This window comes from Suncus etruscus, chromosome 9, assembly GCF_024139225.1.
Source record: "Suncus etruscus isolate mSunEtr1 chromosome 9, mSunEtr1.pri.cur, whole genome shotgun sequence".
Classification (NCBI taxonomy): Eukaryota; Metazoa; Chordata; class Mammalia; order Eulipotyphla; family Soricidae; genus Suncus; species Suncus etruscus.
In genome coordinates, this window is record NC_064856.1 from 105,041,829 (window position 1) to 105,057,191 (window position 15,363).

Genomic DNA, 15,363 nt, shown 5'->3' on the forward strand with positions numbered 1-15,363 from the left:
TTATGCTGGGCTCACCCGCAGTGCGGTCAGTGTGGCAGGCACAGACAGACCAGCGGGCCTCAGCTGAAGTGACTGGACAGCTCAGGCCCAGTTCATGTGACTTGCCTCGCCCTTTAGCCCTCTAGCCCGGGCCTGTCCACAGGGCAGCACTTCCCACTGTGTAGTCCCACCTCAAGCCTATTTGCACACTGTCTCCTTGGTCATAGCAAGGAGGCCGGAGGGATGAAGCACTGTAGTTCCCAGGCCCAGGCAGGAAGACAGGGCTGGTCAGTCCTCTGTCCACTGCTCAGCCACTCAATCCTCTTCGGAGTTCAGCAGCACAGTCTTGGGTACCAATCATTTTGGTGATGATCCATTGGGAAGATCATTTAGGTAGATCTGGGGGCCGAATTTTCTGGTATAACCACTCAACTATGAGCTGTGAGAGCAGCCAGCCCCAGGTGATACCCAACGAAGCAGCTAAGCTGTGCTCCAGAAACATGGCAGAAGGGGCTGCAGATTGCACGATGGGTACCTCTGCATTTGGAAGACCCAGGTTTGACCTCTAGAACCACACGGTTCCTTAAGTGTCACTGTTTTAAAGCATGACCAGGGCCCCGGAACCAAAATAGTCACCGTATGCTCTTATTACTGCTTCATCTGTTAAAAAAGGGGGCAGAGGGGCCCGAGCAGTGGCAAAGCAGTAAGGCATTTACCTTACACACATCTGATCTAGGGCAGGCCTGGGTTTGATTCCCCCCGGCGTCCCAGATGGACCCCCAAAGCCAGGAGCGATTTCTGAGTGCATAGCCAGAAGTAACCTCTGAGTGTCACAGGGTGTGGCCCAACCCCCTCAAAAAAGGGGGGGTGGAGAAATAATATGGCTGGGAGGGAATTTGCATGCAACTGAGCCAGGTTTAAACCCCTGGTACTACATACGGTACCTGAGCCCATTAAAATTGATCCCTGGGGCCAGAGAGATAGCACAGCGGTAAGGCGTGTTTGCCTTGCATGCAGAAGGACGGTGGTTCGAATCCCGGTATCCCATATGGTCCCCCGAGCCTGCTGGGGGCAATTTCTGAGTGTAGAGCCAGGAGTAACCCCTGAGCGCTGCCAGGTATGACCCAAAACAAATAAACAAACAACAACAACAAAAAAGAATGATCCCTGAGCACAGAGCCAGAAGTAAAACCTGAGTACTGCTACATGTGACTCACAGGGGGAAATAAAAAGCAGTCAGATTGAGTTGGTTTTTTTTTTTTTTTTTTTAAGAGTTGGGGTTTTTTTTGTTTTGTTTTGTTTTGTTTTGTTTTTTTTTTGGTTTTTGGGTCACACCCGGCAGTGCTCAGGGATTACTCCTGGCTCCATGCTCAGAAATTGCTCCTGGCAGGCACGGGGGACCATATGGGACGTGGGGATTTGAACCGATGACCTTCTGCATGAAAGGCAAACGCCTTACCTCCATGCTATCTCTCCGGCCCCAAGAGTTGGGGGTTTTTAAGTTCGTCAGACCAGGTGGTGCCCAGGGATTTTACCTGGGTCCCTGCATGCAAAGTTCGCACTCTGTCTTTTGAACTCTCTCCCTAGCCCCCAAAATGATGATTTTGATTTTGACTTTTTTCAGAAAACTTGTTTTGGAAGACCCTTATCACTCTTCTTCACCACAATTCCTGAAAGGTCAGCAGTTTTGGTAGCACAAAATAAATCCAGGGTCAGAGTTGATAGCACAGTGGGTAGGGGGAGTTTGCCTAGTATGTGGCTAACCTGGGTATGATTCGCAGCATCCCATGATGGTCCCTGAGCATGCCAGGAGTAATTCCTGAGCGCAGAACCATGAGTGAGTTCTGTGCATTACTGGGTGTGGCCCTCAAAGAAACCCCAAAAACAACAACAGAAAATAACTTAGAATCAGCAAGGTTATTCTGTGGTCTTTGCTGTTTTCCTTGTAGTAGTCATGGCACTTTGGGTCTAAAGTTTCTGGGGTGTCTATGTCTGTATGTTTGTCTATTTCCCTTCATAGTACAGTCACATGGGACGAAATGGAATGTTTTAATTTTTGTTTTTTTGGTTTGGTTTTTCTTTTTGTTTTGTTTTGGGGCCACACCCAACAACGCTCAGGAGTTACTCCTGGCTGTACTCGGAAATCACTCTGGGCAGGCTCAGGGGACCATATGGGATGCTGGGAATCAAACCCAGGTCTGTCCCGGGTTGGCTGCGTGCAAGGTAAATGCCCTGCTACTGTGCCATCTCTTCGGCCCCCTAATTTTTGTTTCTGGTTTTTGGTTCTTGTTTTGGGGGACAGTATCTAGCAATGTTCAGGGTTAACTCCTAGCTCTATACTCAAGAATCACTCCTGGTGGTGCTCAGGAACCATATGGAATGCTGGGGATTGAACTCAGATCATCTGTGTGCAAGATCAGCAGTCCTTCGCCCTACCATCTGTGCAGTCACTGCAGCCTCCACTTCAGTACATCATATGGCTACATTGAGATAATTCACCAAAGAAACAACTGTTTACCAAAGAAAATGGTCAAGGGGATGGGATACAGCTCAGCAGCCCAGCAGGTGGTGAGGATCAGGGTTCCATCTCCAGCACTGGCACCATACACACAAGCAAACATACGCCAACACCCAAGTACAAACACGTACTACACGCTAACGCATGCTTGTGCATCAGAAGAACTAGATCACTTGATTTACAAGCCCAAGGCCAGAGTTCAATCACGTGCACTAAGCTTATTTCCCATGCCTACTTTTTGAGCTTTGTTGTCCATGTTCCCTCGGTGAAGCAGGCAAGAGCCGGAAGTGTACGAATTTGCAACTACAGAGGGTGAGACTCACTGGGCAACACAGTCAGGTAGCATGACTCTAGGGGAGTTGCGCTGTCACACCTGGGCAAGTTCTACCAAAACAGGCCACAGCAGCACAGTGGAAAGAACAGATCTGGGGTGTGACTCAGTGACAGAACACATGATTTACATGTGTCAAACTCTGGGTTTATTTCCTAGCACCACACAACTCCCTCCCACACATACACCACCACTGAGGGTGGTCCTCGCCATAGGAAAAAAAAATCAGCAATAAAATAAAATAATGAAGGCAGGGGCAAAGAGATTGCACAGCAGATAAGGTGTCTGCCTTATACACAGCGGACCTGAATTCAATGTCTGGTACCACGAATGTTTCCCTAAGCCTCACCAGGAGTGATTCTTGAGTGCAGAGCCAGAAGTAAGCCTTGAACACCATTGAGCATGATAGTACAGTGAATTGAGTGCTTGACTTGCACATAGTCAACCTGGCTTTGATTCCTCAGAACTACATACAGTTTCCTGAGCCCTGCTAGGAGAGATCACTGTGTGCAGAGGCAGGAGTCAGACCCGAGAGCTGCCAGATGTGATCACAAAACCCAAAAAAATAAATGAAAAGAAAAAAAAGGAACCCAGATTATAGCAAAAGCAGGAGGAGTCAAAATAGGGTCAGAAAGAGCACAATGGGCCAGAGCACCTGTTTTGTATGCAGGAGGCCTGGATTCAAACCCAGGCACCACATACATACAGATGGTCCCCTGACACCACCAGGAGTACCTGTTGAGCCAAAGATGTGGTGGCCCCAGAGCACTGGCAGATAAAGTCCCAAATCAAAACAAAAACGGATTAGACATAGTACAGCAGGTAGGGTGCTTGCCTTGCTGACGACCCACCCAGGTTTGTTCCCAGGCATCCCACATGATTTCCCCACCACCACCCCCCGAATTAAATGGAAGTGATTCCTGAGAGCAGAGCCAGGAGTAAACCCTGACACCGCCGGGTGTGGCCCAAAAGAATAAAATCAAAAACAAAAACCAAAGGTCCAGCATGCTGGAACTAGAAGACGCCCCTTTCCTCCTGCTGCGCGCCTCTAGTGCCCTCTAGTGACACAACGTTAGACTGACACTTTCTACAAACAACAACTGGATTATTAGGAAGAGGAGAGTCACATGGCCGCAAACTGAACAAAAATGAAATCAAGGGGCCAGAGTGATAGCACAGCGGTAGGGCATTTGCCTTGCACGCGACCAACACAGGATTGACCCCGGTTCGAATCCCCGCATTCATATGGTCCCCCGAGCCAGCCAAGAGCGATTTCTAAGCTAGAGCCAGGAGGATCCCCTGAGCGCTGCCGGGTGTGACCCAAAAACCAAAACAAAACAAAAAATAAAAATGAAATATATCAGTGTATTAGGTACTACAAAAACTAGCTGAAAATTATAGTAATGGAAATCATGAAGCAGATATTAAACACTGGAAAAGAAGGAATGACTACTTAATAGTCATAAAAAATGGGTTAGGACTGGAGAGATAGCATGGAGGTAAAGCGTTTGCCTTGCATGTAGAAGGTCGGTGGTTCGAATCCCGGCATCCCATATGGTCCCCTGTGCCTGCCAGGGGCGATTTCTGAGCGTAGAGCCAGGAGGAACCCTGAACGCTGCTGGGTGTGACCCAAAAACCAATAATAATAATAATAATAATATAATTCTGTCAAGTGGTGGAAACTTTGAAGTTCAGGTTCTAAGCAACAGCCCTAGCCTCCCAAGGAAGAAAGGAAGAAAGGACAGTTTCAGGCTGGCAATGTCAATCCGTGTGTGTGTGTGTGTGTGTGTGTGTGTGTGTGTGTGTGTGTGTGTGTGTGTGTGTGTGTAGGGGGATGCTAGATTCTACTTTCCATCTGTGTTTTGGGGGTGTGTGTGGTAGGGGTGTTAGAGGCTACTCTCCATCTGGTTGATCCCGACGGTGCTCGAGGACCATGCCAAAGCAGGCACTGAGCCCAATCCACATGTAAGGCACATGTAAGTTTTGCTTGAGGGCCACCCCAGCGGTGCTCAGGTGTACTGACTGTACTCGGGGGGATCACTCCTGGCTGTCTCAGGGGGACCACAGGGGATGCCAGGGACCTAACTAACCCAGGGCCAGCTACATGAGTGACAAAGTGCCCGCCCTGCTGTCCTATCTGCGGGGCCCTCTGCTCCCTTCCCAAGGCAGGACTTCATACACATGCGTCTCTAGGGTTCAGGGAACTGTCCCAGCTGTAGCAATTCCTGCCAAGCCTCCTTCCCACGGACCAGGGGGGCAAGTACGTGACTTAAAGGCCTGGTGGGGTTGCACGGATTTCCTGTCCTGACCAGCCTGATAGCAGTTGACAACCGAGTCCATGCAAACAATCCCTCTCTCTCCACTCTCCAACATAAACAGGTCCGCGAGGAAACGAGCAAGGTGGACTCTGTCCGCTGGGCTGTAAATGCACGCTGTGCATCCCACGGGTATCGTGTGTGATTCCTGTTTTTCTCCCAAACGTCTAATGAATGCCTGCAGGCAGCCTGGTGCACACCCGGCTTGGGATCACTCTTAGGAAATAAAATCATGGGACTTCGGGGGTCTGTTTTTCAATCCTGAGGTCACACAGCTATTATATATATATATATATATATATATTTTGTTTGTATTTGGGAGAGCCACACCCGGCGGCACTCAGAGGTCACTCCTGGTTCTGTACTCAGAAATCGCTCCTGGCAGGCACAGGGGACCATATGGGATGCCAGGGATGCAACCTGGGTCTGTCCCGGGTTGGCCTCGTGCAAGGCCAAACTCCTACCGCTGTGCTATCTCTCCGGCCCCAAACACCGCTATTACTAGGTGCTCAACTTCCAAGTCCTGTACCCCGGGTGCAGCGGACTCCAGCTCTGCAAAGGGGAAAAAGGCAGCTCTTTCCCCGCAGTCCAAATAGCACAAAAGCCAGCAACACCCTCGGGCTAAAACCCCATCCTTCCGCCCACGCGCAGACCGCGTCGAGCGGGTCTGACCATAGAGAGCCGGGCGGGGGCTGGAAGGGGGGGGGCGGAGAAAAAGCCGAGGACCCAGAAGCCGGAAGCCGCTCTATCCCGCGCTTCCGGCCGCGCCTCGTTGCTCTGGGAGTGGTCCTGGCCGCGTACGCAGTTTCCATGGGGACCGAAGATGGCGCCGCGAGGTGAGATCCCCGAGGTGTGTGAGTCGCTCGCCGGTCCTCATGCCCGCGGGGGCCCCACCGCTCCACTTCCCTCAGCCCAGACCTCGCGCCCTCGGGGGTCCCCATCTCGAGGTCTTGACGGCGCCTCGAAGCGCGGTTCTGGCCTGCACCCCGCTCTTAGGAAAGACCTTGACTTTGACGGGCCATGCAGGGTCTTGCAGGGAGCCCAGCCATTGCATGCACCAGCACCCCAAGGACCCCGATTCCACCCCGGGAGACCCCCAGAAAGAAGCAAGCAGGCTTAAGAGCCTGAGAAACCCCCTCTGCCTGACACCCCTCTTCTTCTCTGCTCCCCTCTGCAGGCAAACGGTTGTCCTCTACCCCCCTGGAAATTCTGCTGTCGCTCAACCGGTGGTATTTCGCCGCCTACTTCTTGCTGGAGCTCTTCATCTTTCTGTACAAAGGTAAAGGTGAAGGGCCGGAGTCCGCCTCCGTTTCCCACTTGGACCCAGACCAACCTCTGCCAAGATGCCTTTAGGAAATGTGGCTTCTTCCTCCCTGGTGACACTCGCCCATCATCTCTCTGCGGGTGTGCCCAGGAGTGGAGTACAGTGGGCATTGGCTGCCTTCATCCACATCTGTCTGATCACTTTGGGGGAGGGCATCCCCAGGGGCTTTGTTTGGACTTGAACTCCTGCCCACGCTCCCTTGAGGAGGGTCCCCCCTTTATTGGTTGGCTCTGGCCTTTGTGTTGGCAGGTCTGCTGCTCCCGTATCCCACAGCCAACCTAGTGCTGGATGTAGTGATGCTCCTCCTGTATCTCGGAATCGAAGTCATTCGGCTTTTTTTCGGTGAGTGCTGTCCACAGGACATTTCCATCCCAATTAAGTTGGCATCTGTCACTTGATATGAATTAGGTCCAGTGGGATATTCCATTGCCTTCACCCACTAGCTGCTTTGTAATAGGAACTAGATTTCGGTGGTTCTGTAGGACCTGAGGCAGACAACTGCGTGAGGTACCAAGGTTCTCCTTCCCAGCTGCCTTCCTGCTACAAAAATGGTGCCACTCTCTGGTGTTCTGGAGGCAGTAGGTTCAGTTGAAACTATTATCCAGGCTACAGGATGTCTGCACAGGTCAGGGCTAAGATCCACTCCACTTCTCTGCAAAAGGACCCATTTTATATCTCCAGAAATACAGCATAAATCCCAGATTAGATATTTAGTCCTTGAAATGTTAAGGCACAGAAAGGGAAAGATGTACTCGTAACATGTGCAGTGGTCCTCAAACTACAGCCCTGTGGGACACATACTGTATTTGTCCCCGTTTGTTTCTTCACTTCAAGATATATGCGGTGTGCATAGGAATTTGTTCATAGTTTTTGTTTTTACTATAGTCTAGCCCTCCCAACAGTCTGAGGGACAGTGAATTGGCCCCATTTAAAAAGTTTGAGGACCACTGAATTGTATAGGGTAAGAAAGCTCGCATTATGTAGCACTAGACAGCTGAATTTTTAAAATTGGTAAGGGGCACGACAGAACAGTTTCACAGATGACCACTAAAGGTGACAAAATGGCCATACTCCTTATCCACAAATCGAAAAGGTACTACAGGTACTTCCTCCCACTCCAGATTTAAAAGGATTCCAAAATGCGTATTTAGAGAAGTATGATGCAGGCCCTCTGTCTTCAATCCACACCTTGTTTTGGTTTTGGGTCACACCCAGAAGCACTCAGGGATTTACTCCTGGCTCTGCACTCAGAAATTACCCCTTGCAGGCTCATATGGAATTTGCTGGTATTTGTATCTCTCTATATTTTACTTTTTTGGGGGGAGGGACCCACACCTGTTGATGCTCAGGACTTAAATCTGGCTCAGCTCAGAATTACTCCATGCAGAGGTCAGGGACCAAATGGGTGAAACTCAGGTTGGCTGCATGCAAGACACTCATCCTACCAACTGTTCTATCACTCTGTCCTCCTCCTACACTATACTATTTAGGACTATGTAAGTTGTCTATGACTACACCTTTTTGTTCGTTTGTTTCTGGTTACACCAGTGGTGCTCGGGACTTCCCCACTGGCTTTGCACTCAGAAATTACTCCGGTGGGGCTCAGGGAACCATATGGAATGCCAGGGATCAAACCTGTGTCATCCATGCACAAGGCAAGCACCCTATCCACTGTATATTGCTCTGGCCCCAACTACATCCTTTTTGGGGAATAGTTTTATCCTAAGTAAAATTAGCATCTTTTTGTTTGAGGGCCACACCTAATAGTGCTCAGGGACTCCGAGGTGACTGAAAGGGTTTGCGACAGGCATAGCATGTAATCAAGAGCCATCTCCAACATTTCTATTCTTTGTTTGTTTTGGGGCCTCACCCAGCAACGATCAGGGGTTGGTTCTTGGCTCTGCACTCAAGAATTACTCGTGGTGGTGCTCAGGGGACCATGTGGAATGCCAGAGATAAAACCCTGGTTGGCTATGTGCAAGGCTAGCACCCTCTTCACTGTATTAACACTCCTGCCCACAACCTCTAATATTTCAGAGTGGGAGCCTTTAGAAACCTCCCCACTGAGAATCATGCTCCTCCACCGTGTTGGCCCGTGGTACCCCACCCTTCCCTCTGCAGCCAGGGAAAGCAGGACCCTTGGGGATGACTCCATGGGCTGTGTGTGTCCGACAGGTTCAAAGGGAAACCTCTGCCAACGCAAGGTGCCACTTGGTATTAGTGTGGCCTTGACCTTCCCGTCTGCCACCATGGCCTCCTATTACCTGCTCTTGCAGACCTACGTGCTCCGCCTGGAAGCCATCCTCAACTGCATCTTGCTCTTCTTCTGTGGCTCGGAGCTGCTACTCGAGGTGCTTACCCTGGCTGCGTTCTCCAGGTACTGCTGCTGAGGGGCGAGCCCTTCTGAGGAGGGAAGTAGCACTGGAGGCTCAGGGGTGTCCTTCTGTCCCAGGGAGGGAATCATTCTTCCAAAGCCTGACTGATCAAGAGAGCTCTGGGGGGAGCTGCTATCTGTGGGACTTTCTTCTCCCATCTAGGCAGTTTTCTACTAGGGAAAAGTCTTATTCTTTGTGGTATGTAGAGTGGTTGAGGCCAGTAGCCTTCATTCTGGTCTCTTAACATGTCCTTTCCTTTCTCTCTGCCTTCAGTATGGACAGGATTTGAAGCACTAATGTTTCAGCCAGTAGTCCTCAGGAGCTGAGACACGGCAGGCAGGTCTTTAGCCATGCCAGTAAGACGTGACAAGTCCTGCTGGCCTGGGGAAGGCCACTGCTTCTCCTCAGCACAGATGTTTGGGCAGCAAAGCCAGTGTCAGGCCGCTGCACTGCAAGTTCTCCACCAAGAGCCTGAGAAGAGACTCTTTTGCCCTCCAGGATAGGGCGGGGCAAGGCTGGCCCCATCCTCGCCCTATCTAGAAACCAAATCCCTGCTGACCTCACACTGTCCTCTTTGATCATGGCCAGAACATCTCTGGGGACCACACAAGCTCCTTGGGCTTTCAGCAGGACCAAGCCATGTGCTCGTCACATGGTATGTGTGACATACTTGTCACACGGACGGTGCTCCCAGAACGGCGTGGATGCCTCGTCATCCCTCCAAGACTGAGCTCCAGAGCTTTCAGTAACTCAGTTATTTTTCTAGCCTCATCATGAAGCCTTCCTAATTTTATAATAAATACATATTTTCTCTTGCGAGGGTTGCAGCCTTTTCCTTCTGGCACCTGTTTCTAGCATGCCATCCACCCCTGAAGTTTGTCTGTTCCTGGTCGTGCTTAGTGATCAGTGTGGACACCAGGCAGCATCAAGGAACTCCTGCCGTTGGCCCCTGCTGCAGCGTGAATGAGCCACTCATCCTACAGCAGACTGCTGGCATGTAGTGGTCAGAGCCCTAAAGCTGACCCCTTGTCACCTATTCTTACAGCTCAGGAAAGTTCTCTCTTGGATGGTGCTTGAGCACCTGGAAGAAGCATATTCTGAACCTCCACTTTTCTGAAGGGGAGTTAATTATTGTACAATTCCATTCTAACATAAAAAGTCACATTTGGGCCGGAGAGATAGCATGGAGGTAAGTCGTTTGCCTTGCATGAAGGACAGTGGTTCGAATCCCGGCATCCCTGAGCCTGCCAGGAGCAATTTCTGAGTGTAGAGCCAGGAGTAACCCCTGAACGCTGCCGGGTGTGACCCCCCCCCCCCAAAAAAAAAAGAAATCCACTTTAGGAAACCTTGAGCCATTGGCACCTCCACCTGTCCGAAGAATCCCAGAAAATAAGCACCTCATGGTTTTTTTCTCTTTTTTTCCCTTTTCATGGTTTTCCTTTATCTCATGCTTTAATTTTTTTTTTTTTTTTTTTTTGGTTTTTGGGCCACACCCGGTAACGCTCAGGGGTTACTCCTGGCTATGTGCTCAGAAGTTGCTCCTGGCTTGGGGGACCATATGGGACACCGGGAGATCGAACCGCGGTCCGTCCAAGGCTAGCGCAGGCAAGGCAGGCACCTTACCTTTAGTGCCACCGCCCGGCCCCTAATTTTTTTTTACTTTCTGTAATTAGGTTTGATCAAGTTTCTCATTCTAAGATCTTTTGTCCAGAGCAACTATGTTTTTGCTGGTTTCCTAGCTCTTTCTGATGATCCTTTGCTTCCTAGCTATCCTTGGGTAGAACCAAGAACTCTTAAGACATGAGTAAAAAAAATCTCACACAAACTTCTCTGACATTTTGATCACAAACAAATCCCATAATATCCTGCTTTTCTGCCACTTTCTCAGGCCTGTTTTGAAGGAATCATTGGCATTAAACTAGAGACACCACTCCCCATGGCCTCCCTATTTCATTTAGAGGGTCAATGGTTAAAGGTCACCCTCCCAGCAACACAGGAAGCACCACTGCACAGAGACAATGATATTATGCAGGGCGCCAAAGTTTCCAGAAGGCTGGTAATGATCGTTAGAATTCAAAGAGGCCTTAAAAAGAGATGTAAAACTAGGGGCCAGGAAGGTGGCGCTAGAGGTAAGGTGTCTGCCTTGCAAGTGCTAGCATAGGACGGACCACAGTTCAATCCCCCGTCCGTTGTCCCATATGGTCCCCCAAAGCCAGGAGCGATTTCTGGGCGCATGGCCAGGAGTAACCCCTGAACACCAAATGGGTGTGGCCCCAAAACAAAACAAAAACAAAAAGAGATGTAAAACTAAAACAAAAACACTGAGCTTTATCTTACATGTGTGAGCCCTGGATTGAATCCCCAGCATTAAAAATAGAGGCTGGCAGGGGCCGGGCGGTGGCGCTGGAGGTAAGGTGCCTGTCTTGCCTGCGCTAGCCTAGGACGGACTGCGGTTCGATCCCCCGGCGTCCCATATGGTCCCCCAAGAAGCCAGGAGCAACTTCTGAGCGCATAGCCAGGAGTAACCCCTGAGCGTCACAGGGTGTGGCCCAAAAACCAAAAAAAAAAAAAAAGAAAAAGAAAAAAATAAAATAAAAAAATAGAGGCTGGCAAAAAAAAAAAAAAAAAAGGTTGGCGAGATTAGAGAATAAAGCACTTGCCTTGCATTGCACCGACCCAGATCTGATCCCAGGTACCACATAAGGCCTTAAAACCAAAGATTTAGAGCCAGTGCTAGATTTCAAAGGCCCTTTAGATCAGAGGTCCTCAAACTACGACCTGTGGGCCACATGTGGCCGCTGAGGATATTTATCTGGCTCACCCAGTGTTTTTGCCGCTGCTGCCTGATCTGCTTAGCGGCTGACTCGTCCCGGGCCACAGAAGGCGAGTGTGGGATGTATGCTATCCTCTCCAACTCCCCTCCTCGGTCTCTCTACTCTTCCTCTTATTCCTTTCAAGGCAGGGGTCCTCAAAGACAGGCCCATAGTTCAACTGAAATACTGAAAAGTTTGTTGATTTAACTTTACTTGTTCTTCATTTTTTTGTTTTTTTTTTGTTTTTTTTTTTTGGGGGGGTCACACCCAGTGGTGCTCAGCGGTTAGTCCTGGCTCTGTGCTCAGAAATTGCTCCTGGCAGGCTCAGGGGACCATATGGGATGCCAGGAATCAAACCAGGGTCCATCCTGTGTTGACCATATGCAAGGCAAACACCCTACCGGTGTGCTATTGCTTCAGCCCCTTGTTCATTTTAAATATTTCTATTTGTTCCCATGTTTTTTTTTTTTTTTGTTTTGTTTTGTTTTTTTACTTCAAAGTAAGATATGTGCAGAGTGCACAAGAATTTGTTCTTTTTTGAGGGGAGGGGTGTCACACCTGGCAGCACTCAGAAGTCACTCCTGGCAGGCTTGGAGGACCTTATGGGATGCCAGGATTTGAACTGGGGTCCGTCCTGTGTTGACTGCATACAAGGCAAACATCTTACCCCTGTGCTATATCGCTCCAGCCCCTTGTTCATTGTTTTTTTTAAACTATAGTCCAGCCCTCCAACTGTCTGAAGGACAGTCAACTGGTCCCTCGTTTAAAAAGTTTGAGGACCCCTGCTTAAAGGGACTGGAGTGATAGTACAGTTTGTAGAGTATTTGCCTTGCAGTGGCTGACCAGTTTGAAATTTGGCACCCCCACATGGCTCCTGAGTCTACCAGTTGAGATCCCTGGGTTTGGGTTTGGGCCACCACCCCCCCCAAAAAAAAACCAGAAAAAAAAAAGACTTTAGAGAGGGATCAATTCAATTCAATCAAATTGTCCCACTCTGCAATCTTAGAAATAATGGAGCCCAACTATAAGATGGAACTAGAACATCTGTTATGGGCAAACGAGTGATAGTTACAGCAGGTAAGCTTGCCCTGCAAGTGGCTGACCCAGTTTTGACGCTGGCACTCCACAGACCCGAGCACCATCAGGAACAATCTCTGAGGCGCAAAGTCATGAGAAAGTCTTGAGCACTGTTGAGTGTGGCTCACCAACCAAAATGAAAAGAAAAGTTGTCTACAGCTCATTTTGGATGAAGTAAATCCTATGCAACAGCTATCAGCTGAAGATAAGAAAACCCCGTTTTATGTTTTTTTAAGATCATATAAATCAACAAAAACTAACTTTTTTTTTTTTTGATTTTTGGGTCACACCCAGAAGTGCCCAAGGGTTACTCCTGGTTCTACATTCAGAAATCGCTCCTGGCAGGCTCGGGGGACCATAGGGATGCCGGGATTCGAACCACCGTCCTTCTGCATGTAAGGGAAATGCCGTACCTCCATGCTATCTCTCTGGCCCCCAAAACTAAAATATTTTGCTAAAGATTGGTGTTGAGAGCAGCCACATAGTTTCTGCTTAATTATTTGAGGTCTCCTGTTTAAGAGACTGTTTAAAGGAGGGGTTGGAAATGAGGTTGTGATTAGAACTGGAAAATCTCTTTATTCCTGACATTGTTTTCCAGAACCTTAGTACACTGTGTTTCCTGGGATTAAATAGGTCCAGGAATGTTCAGTCTCAGTACTTGTTGCAGTCACCTGCATGAATCCAAATCGCATCAGAACAGAACATCGTACGACAGAACCAAGGGCCAGAACCAGATAGCATGACAGGGAGGATATTTGTTCTTCTTACTTGGCTGATTTGGGTTCAATCCCCCACACCACACTGGTCCCTGGAGCCCCACTGGGAGTGAGCCCTGAGCACAGAGCCAGCAGTAAGTTTTGAGCAGTGCCAGCCAAGTGTGGAAAAAATTCCCTCCAGTTCCATTAACCCTCAAAATGAAAGTGACAGAAACAGACTGGCGAGTAATGGAACAGTGCAGCTACTCTTTCCAGTTGACATGGCCAGATGCTGTTTACTGGCGTGCTGTGGGAGCCACTTTAAGACCCAGTGTTGAGGGTGGCGAACATTCTGGAACAGGAAGAAAACTGAACAGTGAGGTGCAGTTAACACGAGCGAGTAAGATAATCCACAGTGAGGCCGGAGAGATAGCATGGAGGTAAAAGCGTTTGCCTTTCATGTAGAAGGTCATCGGTTCAAATCCCGGCATCCCATATGGTCCGGTCCCCCAGCCTGCCAGGAGCGATTTCTGAGCGTGGAGCCAGGAGTAACCCCTGAGCAATGCCGGGTGTGACTCAAAAACCAAAAAAAAAAAAAAAAAAGATATTCCACATTGTGGCCAGAACTGTCAAGGGACTGCAAAGGCTATTCGTAGGGACAAAGGCCTGGCCCAATTCAATCAAGAAACATAATGGGGGGCTGGAGTGATAGCAGTGGTAGGGTGTCTGCCTTGCATATGTTCAACCCCAGACAGACCTGGGTTCAATCCCCGGCATCCCTACCAGGATTTCTGAGTGCAGAGCCAGGAGTAAACCCTGAGTGCTACCAGGTGTAACTCCCATCTCTTCCCCCAAAAAGAAATATAATAAGGATGGGTAATGAACCTACTTTGCATGCATCCGACTTGGGTTCCATCCCAATACCCCATGTGTTCCCCAAAACTCACCAGGAGTGATTTCCTGATTGCAGGACCAGGAATAAGGCTTGAGCACTGCCAGATGTGGCCTAAAACAAAACAAAACCCCTAAAAACACATAATAGAGACCAGAGCTAAAGCACAGCAGGTAGGGTGCTTGCCCTGCATGTGGCCTACCCAGGCTTGATCCTTGGCACCAGTTAAGGTCCTCTAAGTTACACCATCAGTGATCCCTGAGTGTAAAGCCAGAAGTAGCACCACCAGGTGTGGTTCAAAAATTACAAAACCACACCAAAAAAGCCACTCAGGTTTCAGGCTCTATTCTATGACACTTTGAAGTCTTACAATTCCTGATGTGTGTGTATACGTATATATGTATGTATGTATTTTGGTTTTTGGTCATACCTGGCAGTGCTCAGGGGCCACTCCTGGCTCTACGCTCAGAAATTGCCCCTGGCAGGCTCAGGGGATCATATGGGATGCTGGGATTCAAACCACCGTCCTTCTGCAAACAAGGCAAATGCCTTACCTCCATGCTATCTCTCCAACCCGCCTGATAAGTTTTTAATCTAAATTTAATTATTTATTTTTTAATCTAAATTTTTGTTTTGCTTTTGGGTCATACCCACGACACTTAGGGGTTACTCCTGGCTCTGTGCTCAGAAATCGCTCCTGGCAGTCTTAGGGGACCATATGGGATGCTGGGATTTGAACCACCGTCAGTCCTGGATCAGTCCTGGATCGGCCACATGCAAGGCAAACACATCCTACTGCTTTGCTGTCTCTCCAGCCTCACTAATCTAAAATTTTTTTTTTTTGGTCTCATCCGCAGTGCTCAGGGATTACTCCTGGCTCTGTGCTCAGAAATCGCTCCTGCCAGGCTAGGGGGACCATATGGGATGCTGGGATTCGAACCACCGTCCTTTTGCATGCAAGGCAAATGCCTTACCTCCATGCTATCTCTCCAACCCCTAAAAGTAATATAGAGCTCACTCCCTTTCTATTCTCACCACCAGGGT

The 15,363-nt window shown here is 49.2% G+C and overlaps 1 protein-coding gene and 1 long non-coding RNA gene across 2 annotated transcripts; both read left to right on the forward strand.

Moving 5' to 3' along the window:
* Positions 1 to 5,906: 5,906 nt before the first annotated feature.
* TMEM216 (transmembrane protein 216) lies at positions 5,907 to 9,663 on the forward strand. The gene is made up of 5 exons (XM_049779962.1): positions 5,907 to 5,993; positions 6,321 to 6,422; positions 6,717 to 6,809; positions 8,643 to 8,844; positions 9,116 to 9,663. Exons 3-5 carry the CDS (start codon positions 6,764 to 6,766, stop codon positions 9,129 to 9,131), a joined length of 264 nt encoding a protein of 87 aa, XP_049635919.1. The 5' UTR covers positions 5,907 to 5,993; positions 6,321 to 6,422; positions 6,717 to 6,763; the 3' UTR covers positions 9,132 to 9,663.
* Positions 9,664 to 10,882: 1,219 nt separating this feature from the next.
* LOC126017948 (uncharacterized) lies at positions 10,883 to 11,215 on the forward strand. Its single transcript, XR_007498905.1, has 2 exons — positions 10,883 to 10,938; positions 11,140 to 11,215. It is a non-coding gene; the product is annotated as an uncharacterized LOC126017948 (long non-coding RNA).
* The last annotated feature ends 4,148 nt before the right edge of the window (positions 11,216 to 15,363 follow it).

Bases quoted from the DNA above. Each gene is read 5' to 3' on its own strand.
- TMEM216 (XM_049779962.1), top strand. From the start codon at position 6,764: ATGCTCCTCCTGTATCTCGGAATCGAAGTCATTCGGCTTTTTTTCG. The intron at 6,810-8,642 runs GTGAGTGCTGTC...TGTGTCCGACAG, and splicing joins AGTCATTCGGCTTTTTTTCG to GTTCAAAGGGAAACCTCTGC.